The sequence below is a fragment of the Arachis hypogaea genome, chromosome 9, assembly GCF_003086295.3.
Source record: "Arachis hypogaea cultivar Tifrunner chromosome 9, arahy.Tifrunner.gnm2.J5K5, whole genome shotgun sequence".
In the NCBI taxonomy this organism is placed as follows: domain Eukaryota; kingdom Viridiplantae; phylum Streptophyta; class Magnoliopsida; order Fabales; family Fabaceae; genus Arachis; species Arachis hypogaea.
Window position 1 is genome coordinate 18,097,221 of NC_092044.1, and position 16,157 is coordinate 18,113,377.

General features: G+C 33.9%; 1 protein-coding gene across 1 annotated transcript; it reads left to right on the plus strand.

Annotated features, from left to right (window-relative positions):
- Positions 1-12,025: 12,025 nt before the first annotated feature.
- Positions 12,026-14,512, plus strand: LOC112710568 (probable glycerol-3-phosphate acyltransferase 3). Its single transcript, XM_025762841.2, has 2 exons — positions 12,026-12,816; positions 13,374-14,512. Exons 1-2 carry the CDS (start codon positions 12,088-12,090, stop codon positions 14,277-14,279), a joined length of 1,635 nt encoding a protein of 544 aa, XP_025618626.1. The 5' UTR covers positions 12,026-12,087; the 3' UTR covers positions 14,280-14,512.
- Positions 14,513-16,157: the final 1,645 nt, after the last annotated feature.

The following is a 16,157-nucleotide window of genomic DNA, read 5'->3' on the forward strand; positions in this document are numbered from 1 at the left end:
TATCCATACCCTTATAAGGCATGCTTCGTTTCCCTCTCCAACCGATGTGGGACCTTATAATTTTCTACTGTCTACTCACTTTTCTTTTCCTCCTCAGCCACTATGCTCATGAGTTTAAGCCAAAGTTTTTCTTTGACATCCAGCCCAAATATCCCAAAGTGGTTCGACCCAGTGCCAGAGTTTGTGATACTGGTAAAGCCAGTACCAGATTATCAACTGTTGGACCCTATGGACGAGCAGTTTAGTCCGTTAGGAGAGGCCTTCATACCAGCCATGCCTAATGGCTTTCTGACCATCTCATCCAACGAGGAACCATCTGATAACATTCTACCATGGGAGGACTAGATGATCATCGACTTGACCTCTAGCCCATCAGAGGATGTTGCACTAGGAGGAGTAGAGCGAGGATTGTAACATCCTACCACACAGAACCTTACGCCCGAGTCGTAACACAGCGGTGGCGAGGTATTACGACCTCTAAAAATAAATATATACATAGTATAGTTAAAATGAATATATATTCGAAGAGCCTTGAAAGAAAGCTAAAGAAATAAGTCGCAAAAATAAAAGCGCATCACTCGCGTGAACATAAACTGAGAAAAATGAAAAGGATAATACATAAGTATATAAATAGTAGAGTGCCAATAATTACTAAATACCAAACTCCTGACTCAACCTGCGAAGCTAAGGCTAGCCGGAGTATAAATACATAGATATACATAACCCAAATATCCCAAATAGATAAAACAATAACCCATTTCTTCACATCGACCTCTTAGAGGAACAAAATAAAGTTATACATACAGAGGATAATCTAACTACAAAATATAAAGCATAAGCTCAAAATACAGAGTCCCAAATATAACACTTTGCTAACAAAATGAACTCCAGACGCTTACCGAGGTGCTGCTCAACGTGCATCTGTAAACAACAAATACATAAATATATATGGTATGAGAATCGGAGGTTCTCAGCATGGTAACGGTGGCCACATAAATAAGATATAAGGTCTCGGAAAAGTCAGAGGCAATCCTAGAACCCCAACACTCAGATTATAAAACTTAAAGACTTAAAACGGAAACCATAAACAGCGGTAGTTCTCTAAGGTTCATAACTTAACCAAATTCTAATCAGAATCCTTAATCCTTCACCTTCCTCCAGTCCTCCTCACTCCGGTGGAACCACATGGACAAGTAAATAAACAAAGACAAACACAATTAGAGTACAAGTAATGCAAATAGCAAGTATAACAGTTATGCATACTAATTCACATAGGCATTCCCAATTAATACACAAACAAGCAAATCAAACACATGCATATGATGTATGCCTGCCCTATGGCTGATGAGTCTCATCTGTCGGTTATAAAGCCAAACTCAACATGTTCGGTAGCTAACTCTGGACAGAACACCAAACACGAAGCAAGTGGGACAACACCTCTACCCTTGCATCTTACCTGCGTACTCGGAGTAGGGGATAACCTCATCACTGCCTCTTACCCAGGAGGTGTTAGAGTTCTCAACCCAGAGCAAATGGCGACAGAACACAGCCCTTGCATCTTATCCGAAGCCTCAAACTCTCCCGGAGCAAGTAGATTATACCACTGCATCTTACTCGGAGCAAGTGGATAACACCACTGCATCTTATCCGGAGTCACATACAGAAATACATTTTTATTATCATTACAATTCATTCTCAATTCATACCCAGAACAAGTGGATAACACCACTGTGTCTTATCCAGTCACGTATATCTCAAACATAATCATTCATCATCCTCTCAATTAAACTTCTTAATTATCATCTCATTCATTACCTTCATCGTCTTATAAACTCAGGTATCTCCTTTTTCAACTTGCTAATCCTTACTCCATGACTCAAAACCTTACTAATACATTTTTAATTAGAGTTTCTAGAAGTCTGGAACATCCGAGGATTGTTCAATAGTTCAAAAATAGTGAATTTTAATCAAAACAATAGTTTCAGAGGTTTATAGGCTTGCCGGAAAGGTCAAACCATGAAAAATAAAGCTTTGGTGCAAAACAGGAGAGTGTTCGTACACATACTTATGTGTGCGTATGCACGCTTGCAAACTTCTCAGTGCGTGCGTATGCACACGTCCTCGTGCGTACGAATGCAGGTAAAAATGGACCATGCCATGTACACAGCTATGCGCCACATATGCAAGAGTGCTGGACAGAGGCCAACACCTGCGTCGCATGCGTGTGTCGCTTACGCATCCAAGCCAGTTTTCAGAAAATGTTAAGTTTGCATAAAACAGATTTTTGCACCTAACTTTCGACGTCCATAACTTCCTCTACAAAATTAAGATTTTCAGAAACTTTATTTATATCGTTTTAAAGATCTTGAAATTATCTTTAATTTGAAATAGGTTTCATTTAAATTCAAAATCTGAGGCTTAAGTTATGAATCATCAAAGTTCCTTAAAAATCAAGTTTTTCATAAAAGTATCAAATCTCAAAGCTTTCAAAACTGTCCATTCCAAACCTTCCAAACTCTTACCAAAACTACATCAATTCTCCACCATACACATATCCATTCCATATCATAGCAACTCTACCAATTCAATCAATTCAACATATGATCCATCCATTATTCTAATCAATTCTAACATCAATTTTCAACCAATCTTCAACAACTCATCAGCATAACCAAACTCTCACCACAACACACATCAACAATATATATTTATCATAATACATTATCATCATCAAACACCAACACAATCATCATTCAACATAATCATAATTCATCAACATGTCACACATTCCCATCAACCTCATTAATCAACAAAATCACCCTCCATAATTCATCAAACATTTCAACAATTCATATTTCATTATCCTCATCAATCATCATCAAAATCAACAATCATCAGTCTTTTTATTAGTATTACTAACTTTTTAACATACATACATGCTTCACCCTATCTTATGGTCATCTAACCTATGTTTTCACGAGACATTATATATTATTTACGAGACACCGAAACCATACCTTGGCCGATTCCTCCCCAAGCTCAAATCCACCACAATTCAAGCTTCAAATAATTCAATTCACACCCAATGATTCCAGCCACCAAAGGTCTAACAATCAAGCTTTCAACATTATCGTACTCCAAATCAACAATATTCAAACTAATCCCATAATATATCGCTATAATCAACATTCAAACTTACTAATTCACTAATCAACAAAAGGTTTAAGACTCTTACCTTCATCCATCGATCCTTGAGCAATACCCACAAGAAATCAAGGCTGGCGAACCCCTAAAGTATAAAAATTATCATGGAATTGAGTTCCTCAAACCCTAAATCCGAATTTTACACACCAGCAAAAATGGAGCTAGGCAAATGCAAATTACTTACAGTTTTGGTTAGATGAAATTGAAGAACTCGATAAGTCCGATGTGTGGCCACAAACGGCACGCAATTCCGATCACCAGAGCAAAAGTTATCCCACTTTGAAGGTTACGTTTTTCATGAAACCCTCTTCCCCTTCCCTCTTGTGCTAAACCAGCATGTGTGCTTGAATAGAGAAAAAAGGTGGCTGGGTTCTTCATTTAATTGGGAATAGAGTTGGGCCTTGGGCTCAATATGGACCCGGTTCAACCGGTTTGGTTCGTTTGCCCCAACCTTAGGTCAAATTCTTTAAAATTAGTGTCGAAATTTGTATTTTAATTTTTTCTACCTTATTTAACTATAAAATTCTACTTTTTAATTTTTTTAATTAATTACTAATTTATTGACTAATTACTTATTAATTTTGCAGGTTTTACAAGGATAATAGTCTAGTTTCTTTTTTCTCACCCTCAATAGACTTTTACGAGAAATAAGACCTTCTGCGTATAAGTTAGGCAGGCTCCAGGCTAGGATGGCTTTTGTGAAGTCAGAGTTTAAGTCATAATATGTATATATATGAGTCTCTACTAATAGTATGTGGTCATGAAATCTAATGTAATCTATGATAAACAGTATTGTATGAAAAACCTAGCCTTCAGTCACTTATGTAATATATATATATATATATATATATATATATATATATATATATATATATATATGCTTTTTTTTCATTTTTATCATGCATGTGTTGTATGTCTAACTGTTAAAACTAATATCGAAAAGGCTTGGTTAACTCACGATTCTAACGTACACTATATGCTCATATCAATCTATTTAATATATAGTCTAGAGTCTTTAAAGTGGACTAAATAGTAACACCTGATGACTAGCACTAGTTATGACATGTTAGAAGTTGCATCATTACGCTACTGATTTCATATAAAAAGGAGATCAATCATCAAGAAGAAGCCAGAAGAAAATTCAGGAATACCATAACGACCCAACTTCTAGCATGTTGTGACCAGCGCTAGTCATCAAGTGTTACTATTCAATCGATTTTAAAGATTCTAGACTATATATTAGATAGATTAATATGAGCCTGTAGCGGTATGTTAAAATTGTGAGTTAGCCAACTGTTTCGATACTAGTTTCAACAATTAGAACATATTTATGATGAAACATATGCATACATACATACATACATACATACATACATGATTAGGATGCCTAGTAATGATATACAAAAGAATATAACTAAGTTATTAATAAATTAAAGTCACTACATACCAATCTGGCTTTGGTCTTCATAAAGATCGTTGAGCCGTCGATATACATGGACGACCTGATATATAATATTACAACATACAATTTAAAACGGACAATAGACATAGAGGCATATAAACTCACACTTAGTCTGCACATACTTCAAAGATGTAAAATTGACACAACTAAGTAACAGTTGTCAATTCAAATTCAAGTCAATGTTATTCAACCAAATTTCATCATTTTTTTAACAAAACAAATAGTCTTTTAACATTAATTTACACAAATAAAGCATATTCAACACAAAATCAGCAGTATCATCCATCAATTCAGTCAATTTTCAACACTTTCAGCAATATAACACAAACTAATAATGCTAAAACTAACTTATCTTAATCATCTAAAATTCACTAAAATAAAAAAAATTAACTCTAACTAAATTAATTAACTAACAAAAAGTTAGAATAATGGAACAACCTAACCAAAATAAAATTTGAAGAAGAAAAAAATAGAGTTCAAAGAAACCTAAAATACAGAACAAGGAGATAACAGAGAAAAGGTGAAGATGCAGCAGCACTATGACGTTGCAGGAACTAGAAGTGGCAGAAGGGTGGTCGCCAAAGACAAGGAAACTCGCCAAAGGATGAGTAGCAGCGGCGCGATGATGGCGGGGACGACAGTGGTAAGACGGCGTGAGGAGAAAAGAGAAGGGAAGAAGGAGAAAAATAGAGGGGTCGCCAGTGGGTTGATGGCGATGAAGAGGGGACTGTGACGGTGGTGGTGATGGAGAGAGTGGAAGAAGTGAGAGAGAGGGATGGTGGTAATGGTGGTGAATCTCGAATGAGGGGGAAGAGGGTTCGTGATTTGAATTTACGTCCTGTTACTGTCGGATTTACCGTTGAAAAAATCTCACGGTACACCATTGCGGGTCAACAAAACGCAGGGTCTCACTACTTGAGGTTACCGTCAGATTGTTTCGACAATAAGTCCAACGGTACAGGACGCGTCAGTTTATTCTTTTTCCCTCCAAATATTACCGGCGGATTTTACTGCGAAAAGTAGATCCGTCGGTAATTACTTAACTTTACGAATTCATCATTTTTTCACCGGTAAATTAGACGGTAAATCTGCTGATACTCTGCGATGCTAAGTCCAACGGTACTCAATATTTTTCTTGTAGTATAACATGTTTTACGATTTTTTGTAAAACTAATAATTGATTCGGTTTGACTAAGACTAGCATTAATTATGATCTTGGTTCTAGAATATCTCTAAGATATTTTAGAGAGTAACATATAAAAATATCTATGAAGTTAGAATTCCTATTTTATTTATAATTTTTGAATTTTTATTTGTCAAAAAACGAGTTCTTACACATACAGCCCACACTTTGAGGGTTACTATTCTTTTTCATTGGGTCCTGATTCAGTGATTCAATTTAAATTTTTTTTTTTTGGAGTCTTCCTAATGATGAGAAAAAAGTTTATGCTTTAGTGTGAGATTATTTCAGAAAAAAAAGGGTCTATGAATGAAAAGGTATAAATTAAGAAAAAAAGTCAAATGCTTTCAACTTTTGTTTAAGTCTTCGTCTTTAATTCTATTTTAGTTTTGAGATTTTGTCTTTATTTGTGAAGTCTGAAATTTTGACTTCGTTTATCTTGGTGTTTGTTTACAAAACTCGCAATTGTTGTAGTTTCGTTTGATTCATTTGTCTTTATTTTAGTCTTGAAATTGCTATTTGTAATTTTGTTTATTGATATAGTAAAATTTTATCAGAATTATAATAGAGACTGGACGAAAATTTCATTGTACTTCGAAATTAAAACAGGATACCTATTGATGTCACTTTTTTCTTATTTTTTCTTTAAGTTTTTGTAGTTACAAAAAATTAAAACAAAAAAATCTCCTACTTACTCAGTAACACATTTAATTTTAAATTTTAAAAAGAATCTTGATTCAAATTTCCTTTTTTCAAGACCCATAAAACCTACAAGTTCAAACGAGTATCTTTGGCTCTACAAGTGTAAACTTGCTTAAAAAGATAAAACTTTTGAAAAGCTACTTTTTTTTAACCCCCGTTGCAAGCACACAAAAGACTATTATATTTGCTAAAAGTTTTGTACCAAACCAAAAAAATAGTTTATGCTTTTTACATCTTTAAGAAATCAGCTCATAATGAAAAAAGGAAAGTTTCCGACGTTTCGTGTACAAGTTTAACCTATAAATTACAAGCTAATACTAAGGAATCCTAAAAGAAAATGGCACAAGATTATAACTAATGTAACTATTGAGAATCAATAATCAACTTCGTCATTCACTACATTTCTCTTCACCCTATTCTTCTCCTCCTCATATAAGTTTTCCTCTCTTTCTTGAACTACAAAGCTTGTTGAGAGTCTTTATTCATCTTCCCAAAATTGATCTTGGATTTAATATATATATATATATATATATATATATATATATATATATATATATATATATATTAACGTACTTATATTAATTTATCTTTTTATTTCTTAAAAATGCATAATATATATCAATAAATATAAGATTACTTAAGATAATAAATATTTATATTGTAATTAAATGCTCTTCGGTTCAAGGCAAAAGGTTTCTTCTGTGAATTTATATAATAGAAAGTATTTTAGAAGAACAATTTGAGACCAAACATTTTCCACATCCGCTATATATACAGATAATTCAAACAATAACAAATACCATTTTAATTTCATTATGCCAAAATATAAATTTCTTAATATCCAAATCTATTTATATATTGATACTCAATATATACTTGGTTTATATAATAGTTCGAAAAAAAAAGCTTCTCAATTCTCATGCAATGAACCTCGTTTCTTCTTTTTTTCTTTTTATAATTAAAAATAAACAATACAAAAAAAACATTGAGTACCGTCAGATTTATCGTCAAATTTAGCGTCGCAAAATAGCGACGAATTTATCGTTCGATTTACTAGTAGTAACGACAACAAATTCGTAAGGTTAAGTAATTACCGGCGGATATAAGTTTCCAACGGTAAATTCACCGGTAATATTTGGAGGAAAAAAATTAAACTGGCACGTTCTTCACTATTGAAAAAATCCGACGAAAACCCCAATTAGTGAAACACTGCGTTTGTTGAGCCACAATGGTGTACCGTCGAAAAAAACCAACGATAATAGAGCGTAAATTTAAATCACGAACCCTCTTCCCCCTCATTCGAGATTCACCACAATCCTTCTCTCTCACTTCTTTCACTCTCTCCATCACCACCATCTGCCTCCGCCAAGACCGCCACAATCATAGCCCCCTCCCTGTCGCTGTCAATCCACCGCCGATCCCTCTTTTCTTCTCCTTCTTCCCTTCTTCTCGTTTTTCCTCATGCCATCTTACCACCTTCGCCCCCACCATCATCGCGCCGCCGCTGCCTAGCCTTCGGCGAGTTCTCCAGCCTTTGGCGACCACCCTTCCACCCCTCTAACTTCAGCAACATCATAGTGTCACTGCATTTTCACCTCTTCTTTGTTCTCTCCATGTTCTGCATTTCAGGATTTTTTAAAACTCTATTTTTGTTTTTTCTTCAAATTCTGTTTTAGTTAAGTTGTTTCATTAGTCTAATTTTAGTTAGTTAGTTTAGTTAGAGTTAATTTTTTTATATTAGTGGATTTTATATGGTTAAGATAAATTAGTTTTAGGATTATTAATTTCTGTTATATTACTGAACGTGTTGAAAATTGATTGAACTGATGGATAATGCTACGGATTTTGTGTTAAATATGGTGAATTTGTGTGAATTGATGTTAAAAGACTATTTATTTTGTTGAACAATTGCTGAAATTTGGTTGAATAGCGTTGACTTGAATTTGAATTGTCAACTGTTACTTAGTTGCGTTGATTTTGCATCTTTGATGTATGTGCACGCGAAGAGTGGGTTTATATGCCTCTATGTCTATTGTCTATTTTAAATTCTATGTTGTAGCTACCATCTGATTTAGGATGTTTAATTTTTGCTTGACATAGTTAATTAAATCTCTTTGTGATAAATGATTGTAATGTGTTGGAAATTATTTACTAATTAAGTTTTGTGTATGTATGTTGTGTGTAAATGCCAAGTTGCTTGATTGAAGTGTTTTCCACACTTAATATTCGATTTAGATCCAATAATGCACATTATAGTTGAAATGGTTCTATTCTAAGACACTTATTGTTTATACTATCAAATGTTGAATTTAATATTGAGGTATTAGTTATAAGGATTACATTGGTATTATTATAATTTAATGTTAATTTGTTATTTTAAATTTTTATTAATTGGTATGCTATTTTCAGACATGACAACAAGTAGATGTGCTGTAGATTAGGCTACTGGTCGGTGGACGTGGTCGTGGTTGTGGTAGAGGGAGAGTTTCTTCTAGTACCTCCAAAAATTATGGATCGTATCCTTCTACTCTGACTACCACGATAGTGTCACATGTTGTAGGTTTAGCGGACCAACCATTCATCATGGTTCCTAACTCTAACTACGTGCCTCCGTCTACGGCGATGACACTACTTCCTACCGTTGGGCAGCCTGCTACCACGGCGACGCCGCCTCCAGCGACGGATGCTGCGTCTCCGGAGTCCTCTCACGAAAGTGAGGCAACTGATGCCCCTCCACCACCTCTCATCGTATGGTTGACCATTTGGCTTGACGGCGGCATGGGATAAGTAGGACTTTGAGTCTTATATATTTTCTGTTCATTGTTATTCCTAAAAGTGCCTTCAAATTGATTCTAATTTAGTGGATTTAGGTTTGGTTGTCTGGTTAGTGTTTCTGGTTTATTGATTATGGCCATTGTTGCAAGTTCCTGGTTATTGTTTAATTTAGGTTTGGTTGCCTACTTGGTGTTTCTGTTTACTGATTATGGTTATTATTTCCTATTTAACGGATTAAGGTTTGGTTGCCTGGTTATTGTTTTCTATTTACTGATTGTGGTTATTGTTGCAAGTGTCTGGTTATTATTTCTTGTTTAGTGGATTTAGGTTTGGTTGCTTGGTTAGTGTTTTCTATTTACTACTTATGGTTATTGCCATATTGTTTCGTTTGTGAAATGTTGTTAGGTTTATACTGAACAACAATGCATGTACTTAGGAGATGACCAACATCGTCAAACTAATGTACAACTATCCCTAACCCAGCTACAAGAAGATTTCCACTGAGACTAGCTAGAAGGCGATGGTTTCAGAAATGGGCGGTATTTATTTTTTTAATTTCAAACTTTATTAGCTAATTTATATCTTCTATTTTGATTAACTAATTTTAAAATTTCTTTGTTGCAGCTGCACTTTATATCGGACACTGAATACAATCTTACCATCAGAAAGATATTCGACCATAGAATGAGTAGGCGGCTCCAGCAGACACTGAAGGTTATTTGTGAGGGGCAGGACCACTTGACGACCTGGCTCCGACCAAAAATAAAGAAGGCTCTGCTAGTTTATTGGGAGACCGATGAGGTTCACGCATCGGCGTCACACTAACAGAGCTAACAGGACATCGGCCAGGTTGTCCAAGTATACCGGTGACTCTGCGACCTTCATGAAGACTAAGGCCAGACTGATTTGTAGTGACTTTAGTTTTGTTAATAACATATTTATATTCTTTTGTATATTATTACTAGGCATCCTAATCATATTGTTTTATTGTAAAATATATAGTCAAAATCGTTGGATTGTGAGGCGACATTGGTAGAGACGTTCAAGTACACCCACACATTGAAGGAGAACAAAGTGAGATTCGCTGATCAGTAGTCTCAGGACCATTATGTGAGTAAAAATACATTTGATCTTCTGGTATAAAATTATTAGAGATTAACTGTATATCTGACGTACTAATCACAATAACTTGTGTTACACAGAAGTCCTGCATACAGAAACTAGAGGTCGCGACTTAGCAGTCTCAGCAAAGTGGGGAGGACGCCGCCGATGGCTCTGCAGCTTCAGTTATCGATCCTGACGCAGTTTAACAAGAGACTGCCTTAGCGGCATACAAGAACCGCGTACACGGGGCTAGGGTTATTTTCTCCATCAGCTTTCACACTTCCAAATTGAGGCCGTCGTCAGGATCTGCCACCAGTCGAGTCGTCAAACTCGAGGAAGGCGTGGATTTGAGGCTGCAAGTGCAGGAGTTTCAAGGCAGCCTTCACCAGCAGGCTCAGAAGCTGAAAAATTATTGGGAGAGGTATCAAGAGATCCTCACACACGTGATGGATATGGATGACCTCAGACTAGGGGGGAGGGAGCAGATGGAGCGAGTGCAGCGTATGGAAGCTCAAATGGAGGTGTATCAGGCTCAGATGCGCACCACTGGCATCATACCTGCTAGTGGCAGCGGTCCTACTGGTGGGATACAGACATTACCGCCTTCTGCGTAGTCTCCTCAGGGCCACGGGACCAACGGCAACGATGATGACGAGGACTACCTGGATCTGTAGTTATTAGTGTTTCGTTTTATTGTATTTATTGTATTTATTTGATGTACTTGACTTTTAATTTATTTGAACATTGTATTATTTATTTTAAATAAAAGGTTTTCATTATATATGAATTGACCATTAATTGTGTGAAAAATAAATTTAAACTAAAAATTAAAGTTGACCATTTATTTGAATTTTTTTTAAAAAAATGACATTACTGTCAATTCGACAGTAACGGTGCAGAAACAACATTTTTTGGCGTCAACAATATCATCAGAAAAATTTGCCTGTAACCAATTAGTTCTTCGAGCTAGTAATCGGTCGCAGAATTATTGTCGGACCGAAAATTCCGACGGTAAATATTTATCGATAAAATTTATACCTTCTGATTTATTCCGACAATGTTTTTCTTGTAGTGAAAAATAATACTACATTATTAACAAAATTGATATTTTTTCAATTCATATTTAACAAAAATATTTTTATTCTTAATTTCAATTTACAAATCCTTTAACCTAAATTCTAATAATTTAAAAATAAAGTGTTAACATAAAATATTAATTAATAATGATAAAATAAATATTAGCCCAATTTCTATACATTATTGAAGAAATAAAAATACAAAACATAACGAAGATACTAAAAATATAATATTTAAAATTATTTTATATATCATAATATCTATAATTAATAATTTCATATGCATGATATCTATATTTATTATTTTTAAAATTATATAATTATTTTAACGATAATTAATAAATATTAAATAAATAATTTTTTTTAATTGTGTTTCAAATATATTATTGAACCATAAATACTTGGCAGATCTAAGGCTGCTTTCTTAAGGAACTGACTGCCACTGGCTGTAATAATAAAGAAAAACATGGGTATTGTCGGATCCACAGCTCTATAAATAGAAAGGGGTTCTGCTTCGTAAAATGGCAACATACATGGTTAACTAAAACAAAACTCACTTCATTATTCATTCACTAAATATTGGAATGGCTAAAATGTTCAGAGCTTTTTTCTTCAAATCCCTTTTCTTCTTTTGGTACCGTTTCCTCTTTAGACAACTCAAGAGTCTCATAGGCCTCCGCAGAAACATCCTCAGCACACAGTTCAAGTACCAGAAGTTCTCTTCCTTTCTCCATCAGCACCACCGTTCTTCAGAACTCGGTGACCATACACTCGTCTTTGATGTTGAAAACGCTCTGTTGAAATCCTCTTCTCTGTTCCCCTACTTCATGCTGGTGGCATTCGAAGCAGGGGGCTTAATCAGAGCCATTGTTCTTGTCCTGCTGTATCCTGTTGCGTGCGCACCAGATATAGTAGGGCAAGAACTGGGGCTCAAGATGATGGTTATGATATGTTTTTTCGGAATCAAAGTAGATAGCTTCCGAGTGGGAAGGTCGGTTTTGCCGAAATTCCTCTTGGAAGACGTTGGGAAAGAAATGTTTGATGTGTTGAAGAGAAGCAGCGGGAAGAAAGTGGGCGTGACGAACATGCCAAGAATCATGGTGGAGAGTTTCTTGAGAGAGTATTTGGAGATTGATGTTGTTGTTGGGAGGGAATTGAAGGTTTTCTGTGGATACTTTGTTGGGTTGATGGAGGAGAAGAAAAGTGCTTTGCATGCTTTGGAACAGGTTCAAGAAGGGAAAGGATGTTCCGATATGATTGGAATTACTAGATTCAACAAAGTTGTTGATCATCAATTGTTCTCCCATTGCAAGGTTTGTGTTTATTCCAAATTTGCTTTAGTTTTTGTCCTGTTCGTTTTCCATGTTAATTAAGTTACTAACAATCTTAAACATTGATTTTGGTTTCAAAGTTGATTAATAACAATAAAATTCTTTTATAAAATGCTATAATATCTAGCTTTCATTATTACATTGTTTGAGAATTGCAAGATTTTATATTTTGTCCGTTATTTCTATTACTTTTAAATGTATTTTCTAATACAATAATAATATACTAAAACCATGTTTAATAGATCAAATTAAACAAATAAAGAAAAGAAAAATCCAAGTCCAATTTTTCATGCAGACTTTTTCTTATTATATTTTAATTTTGAATATTGTGTTTCCTTAGTATAACAGCAATGCCCTGCAACTTTCCAGGAGTTTCCTAGCTTTTTACCCGATAGAGTCTAGTCAAAAGTGTAAAAATTCGAAAAAAGTGATTAAAATTAAATGCCCCCGCGTACCAGAGTGCATGCATACATAAAAACACACATTTTCTTTTGTCTCTTTCTGTATATTATTTTCTAACTGGATGGAACAATAAATAGGAAGTGTATGCGGTGTCAGAAGCAGAGAAGAGAAGCTGGCAAAGGTTATCAAAGGACAAATACCCAAAGCCACTAATCTTCCACGATGGAAGGCTTGCCCTTAGACCCACTCTATTTGACTCCATAGCCATCTTAATGTGGCTCCCCTATGCCCTAATCCTCGCCATTATTAGAATCTCACTTGCCCTCTCTCTCCCCTATAACTTCTCAACCCCCCTCTTGGTATTTACTGGCATACACCTCACCACCTCCGAAATCCCCAAAATGCCCCCCAACAATAATAACAAGACGGGCACGCTTTATGTGTGCAACCACAGGACCTTGTTGGACCCTCTTTACATTTCTTTCACTCTTCAGAGGAACTTAATCGCCGTTACTTACAGCTTGAGTAGGATGTCAGAGATTCTTGCACCAATCAAAACGGTGCGTTTAACTAGGAACCGGGATCAAGACGCAAACATGATGAAGCACTTGCTCGCCCAAGGAGACCTAGTTGTTTGCCCCGAAGGGACCACTTGCCGGGAGCCTTATTTATTGAGGTTCAGCCCTTTGTTCTCCGAGATGTGCGACGACATTGCCCCCGTGGCCGTTAACAGCCACGTCACCATGTTCCACGGCACTACGGCCGGGGGACTCAAGTGTCTCGACCCTGTGTTCTTTCTCATGAATCCCTCGCCAGTCTACACCGTCGACCTCTTGCAACACGTGCAGAGATCACGGTGCGTTGACAGGGCAGTGGTTACTGAGAAAGAACATCAGGCGAGATTCAAAGTCGCGAATCACGTGCAAAGTCAGATAGGGAGCGCGTTGGGGTTTGAGTGCACTAAGCTTACGAGAAAAGATAAGTACCTGATTTTGGCGGGTAATGAAGGTGTAGTTATTAACCGAGCGTGTGGTAAATCTTAGGTACTGTAATTGTTAGATACTTTGGTTAGTTCAAATAGTTGTGATGTCGAAAAATGAGTTCAAAAAAAAAAAAAAAAAAACTCAAATGGCTGTGGCAGCTAAATTTTTATCATTACATTATACTACTAGCTATAGGCTATAGTGGACCACTATTGTTTAATTTTTCTCACTATTAATTGTGTATTAATAACTTTGTTTCCTGTGTAATATAAAGCAATGTTGATTTGTCGATATTTTTGTGTTTCATATTTATTACTTTATGTTCACTCTTTATCTCTATAGTACAATTTGCAATTAATGTTGCTGCCCACCGCTTAAACACGTAACAGATCAAGGTGACACAAGAAAACGGTCTTTGTGGCAATCATTCAAAGGGAGTACTCTGCATCAAATTTAATTTAATTTGTACAATTAATAAGAAGTAGTTCACAAACCAGAATGGCAAGTAAATATCTTTTACAAAAAATGAAGTTTAAATAAGTTAGGATATCAATATGATTTGTTTTAAAATGATGTTTAATTATATGATTGATTAATGGTTTGTTAAAGAATAGACTCAAATATTTATGTGGATTAAATACTTTAGTTGTGTCGGTAATTGAAGAGAAATTGTGTATGGAATAGAAAAGATTTTTTTATAATAATTTAATATATTATTACTAAATTTATAGCTTTTATTATATATAAATTTTATTATGTTAATTCAAAAATAATTAAATTTTTAGTTTCTCATTGTATCATAAATTCAGTCTAAATAAAGGAGTTCTATCTTATATTTATGTTCTCTCTTTACAGGATATGTACAATGATACAAATACATTGTATATATATGGTAATATATATTAAAGTTTAAAAAAAAGCTAAAATTTGTTTATTTTATTCAACATTCATTAATTCTATCAATAATTAATAAATATTAAATAAGATAAATTTTAATTATTTTTTATTATTTTTTTATTATGAAATATTTTTAAATATATATATAATATTATATTCAATAAAATATATTAATTCATCTAATAATTTATAATATCATATTTTTATATGAAAACATCATTATTATTGAAGTATCTATCTATATATAATAAAGGCTTGTAGTTGTTTAGACACAGTGAAATTAAAGCCTCTTCATTAGGTTAAAATTCAAATAATTGAATATCTAACTGGACCATGTTAATTAGGTGATCAACAACCTAGTTCTTTACTCGATTGGCAGTAACCGATACAATATAATGCTTACAGTATGGCATTTAGGTTTTAAAGTGGAAAATAGATTTGTTACCTTATATGATATTTTTGTCACCTTAAGTGTAATCAGGAATAAAAAAACTAAAGTAATTTGTTTTAAAAGTTTAAAATTAAAATACTAAATATTTATAAGAACTAAAAGTATATTAATTATTTAATCTTATGGAAGTTTTATATCTTTTAACCAAACATAATATATAAAAAATGAGAAAAAAATGTCAAATAAAAATTTTAAACTCAAATAAAATATGTATAAAATAAAAAAATATTTGATAGATAATAAAAAAATTAGCTCAAATAATTCAAAATTATTTTATTTTGTCTTTTTTTAATTATAAAAAAATAACTCAATAATATTAAATGCAATAAATGTGTAATAATTATAGGGATTACGTATATAAAATTATATACATTAAAATAAAATAATTTTAAATTATTATCTCTTTAGTATTTATAAAAAAAATAACAAAAATACTACTTACATATTAAAATTATTTATTAAAATTAATCACTATATAAAATATATATAATTTAATTTATTTTTAATGTATATTATATATTTTAATATATATATTTTACTTTAATAACTAATTTAGATCTAATTTTAATGTACACCTTACGCCATTGTTG

Bases quoted from the DNA above. Each gene is read 5' to 3' on its own strand.
- LOC112710568 (XM_025762841.2), top strand. From the start codon at position 12,088: ATGGCTAAAATGTTCAGAGCTTTTTTCTTCAAATCCCTTTTCTTCTTT. The intron at 12,817-13,373 runs GTTTGTGTTTAT...AACAATAAATAG, and splicing joins AATTGTTCTCCCATTGCAAG to GAAGTGTATGCGGTGTCAGA.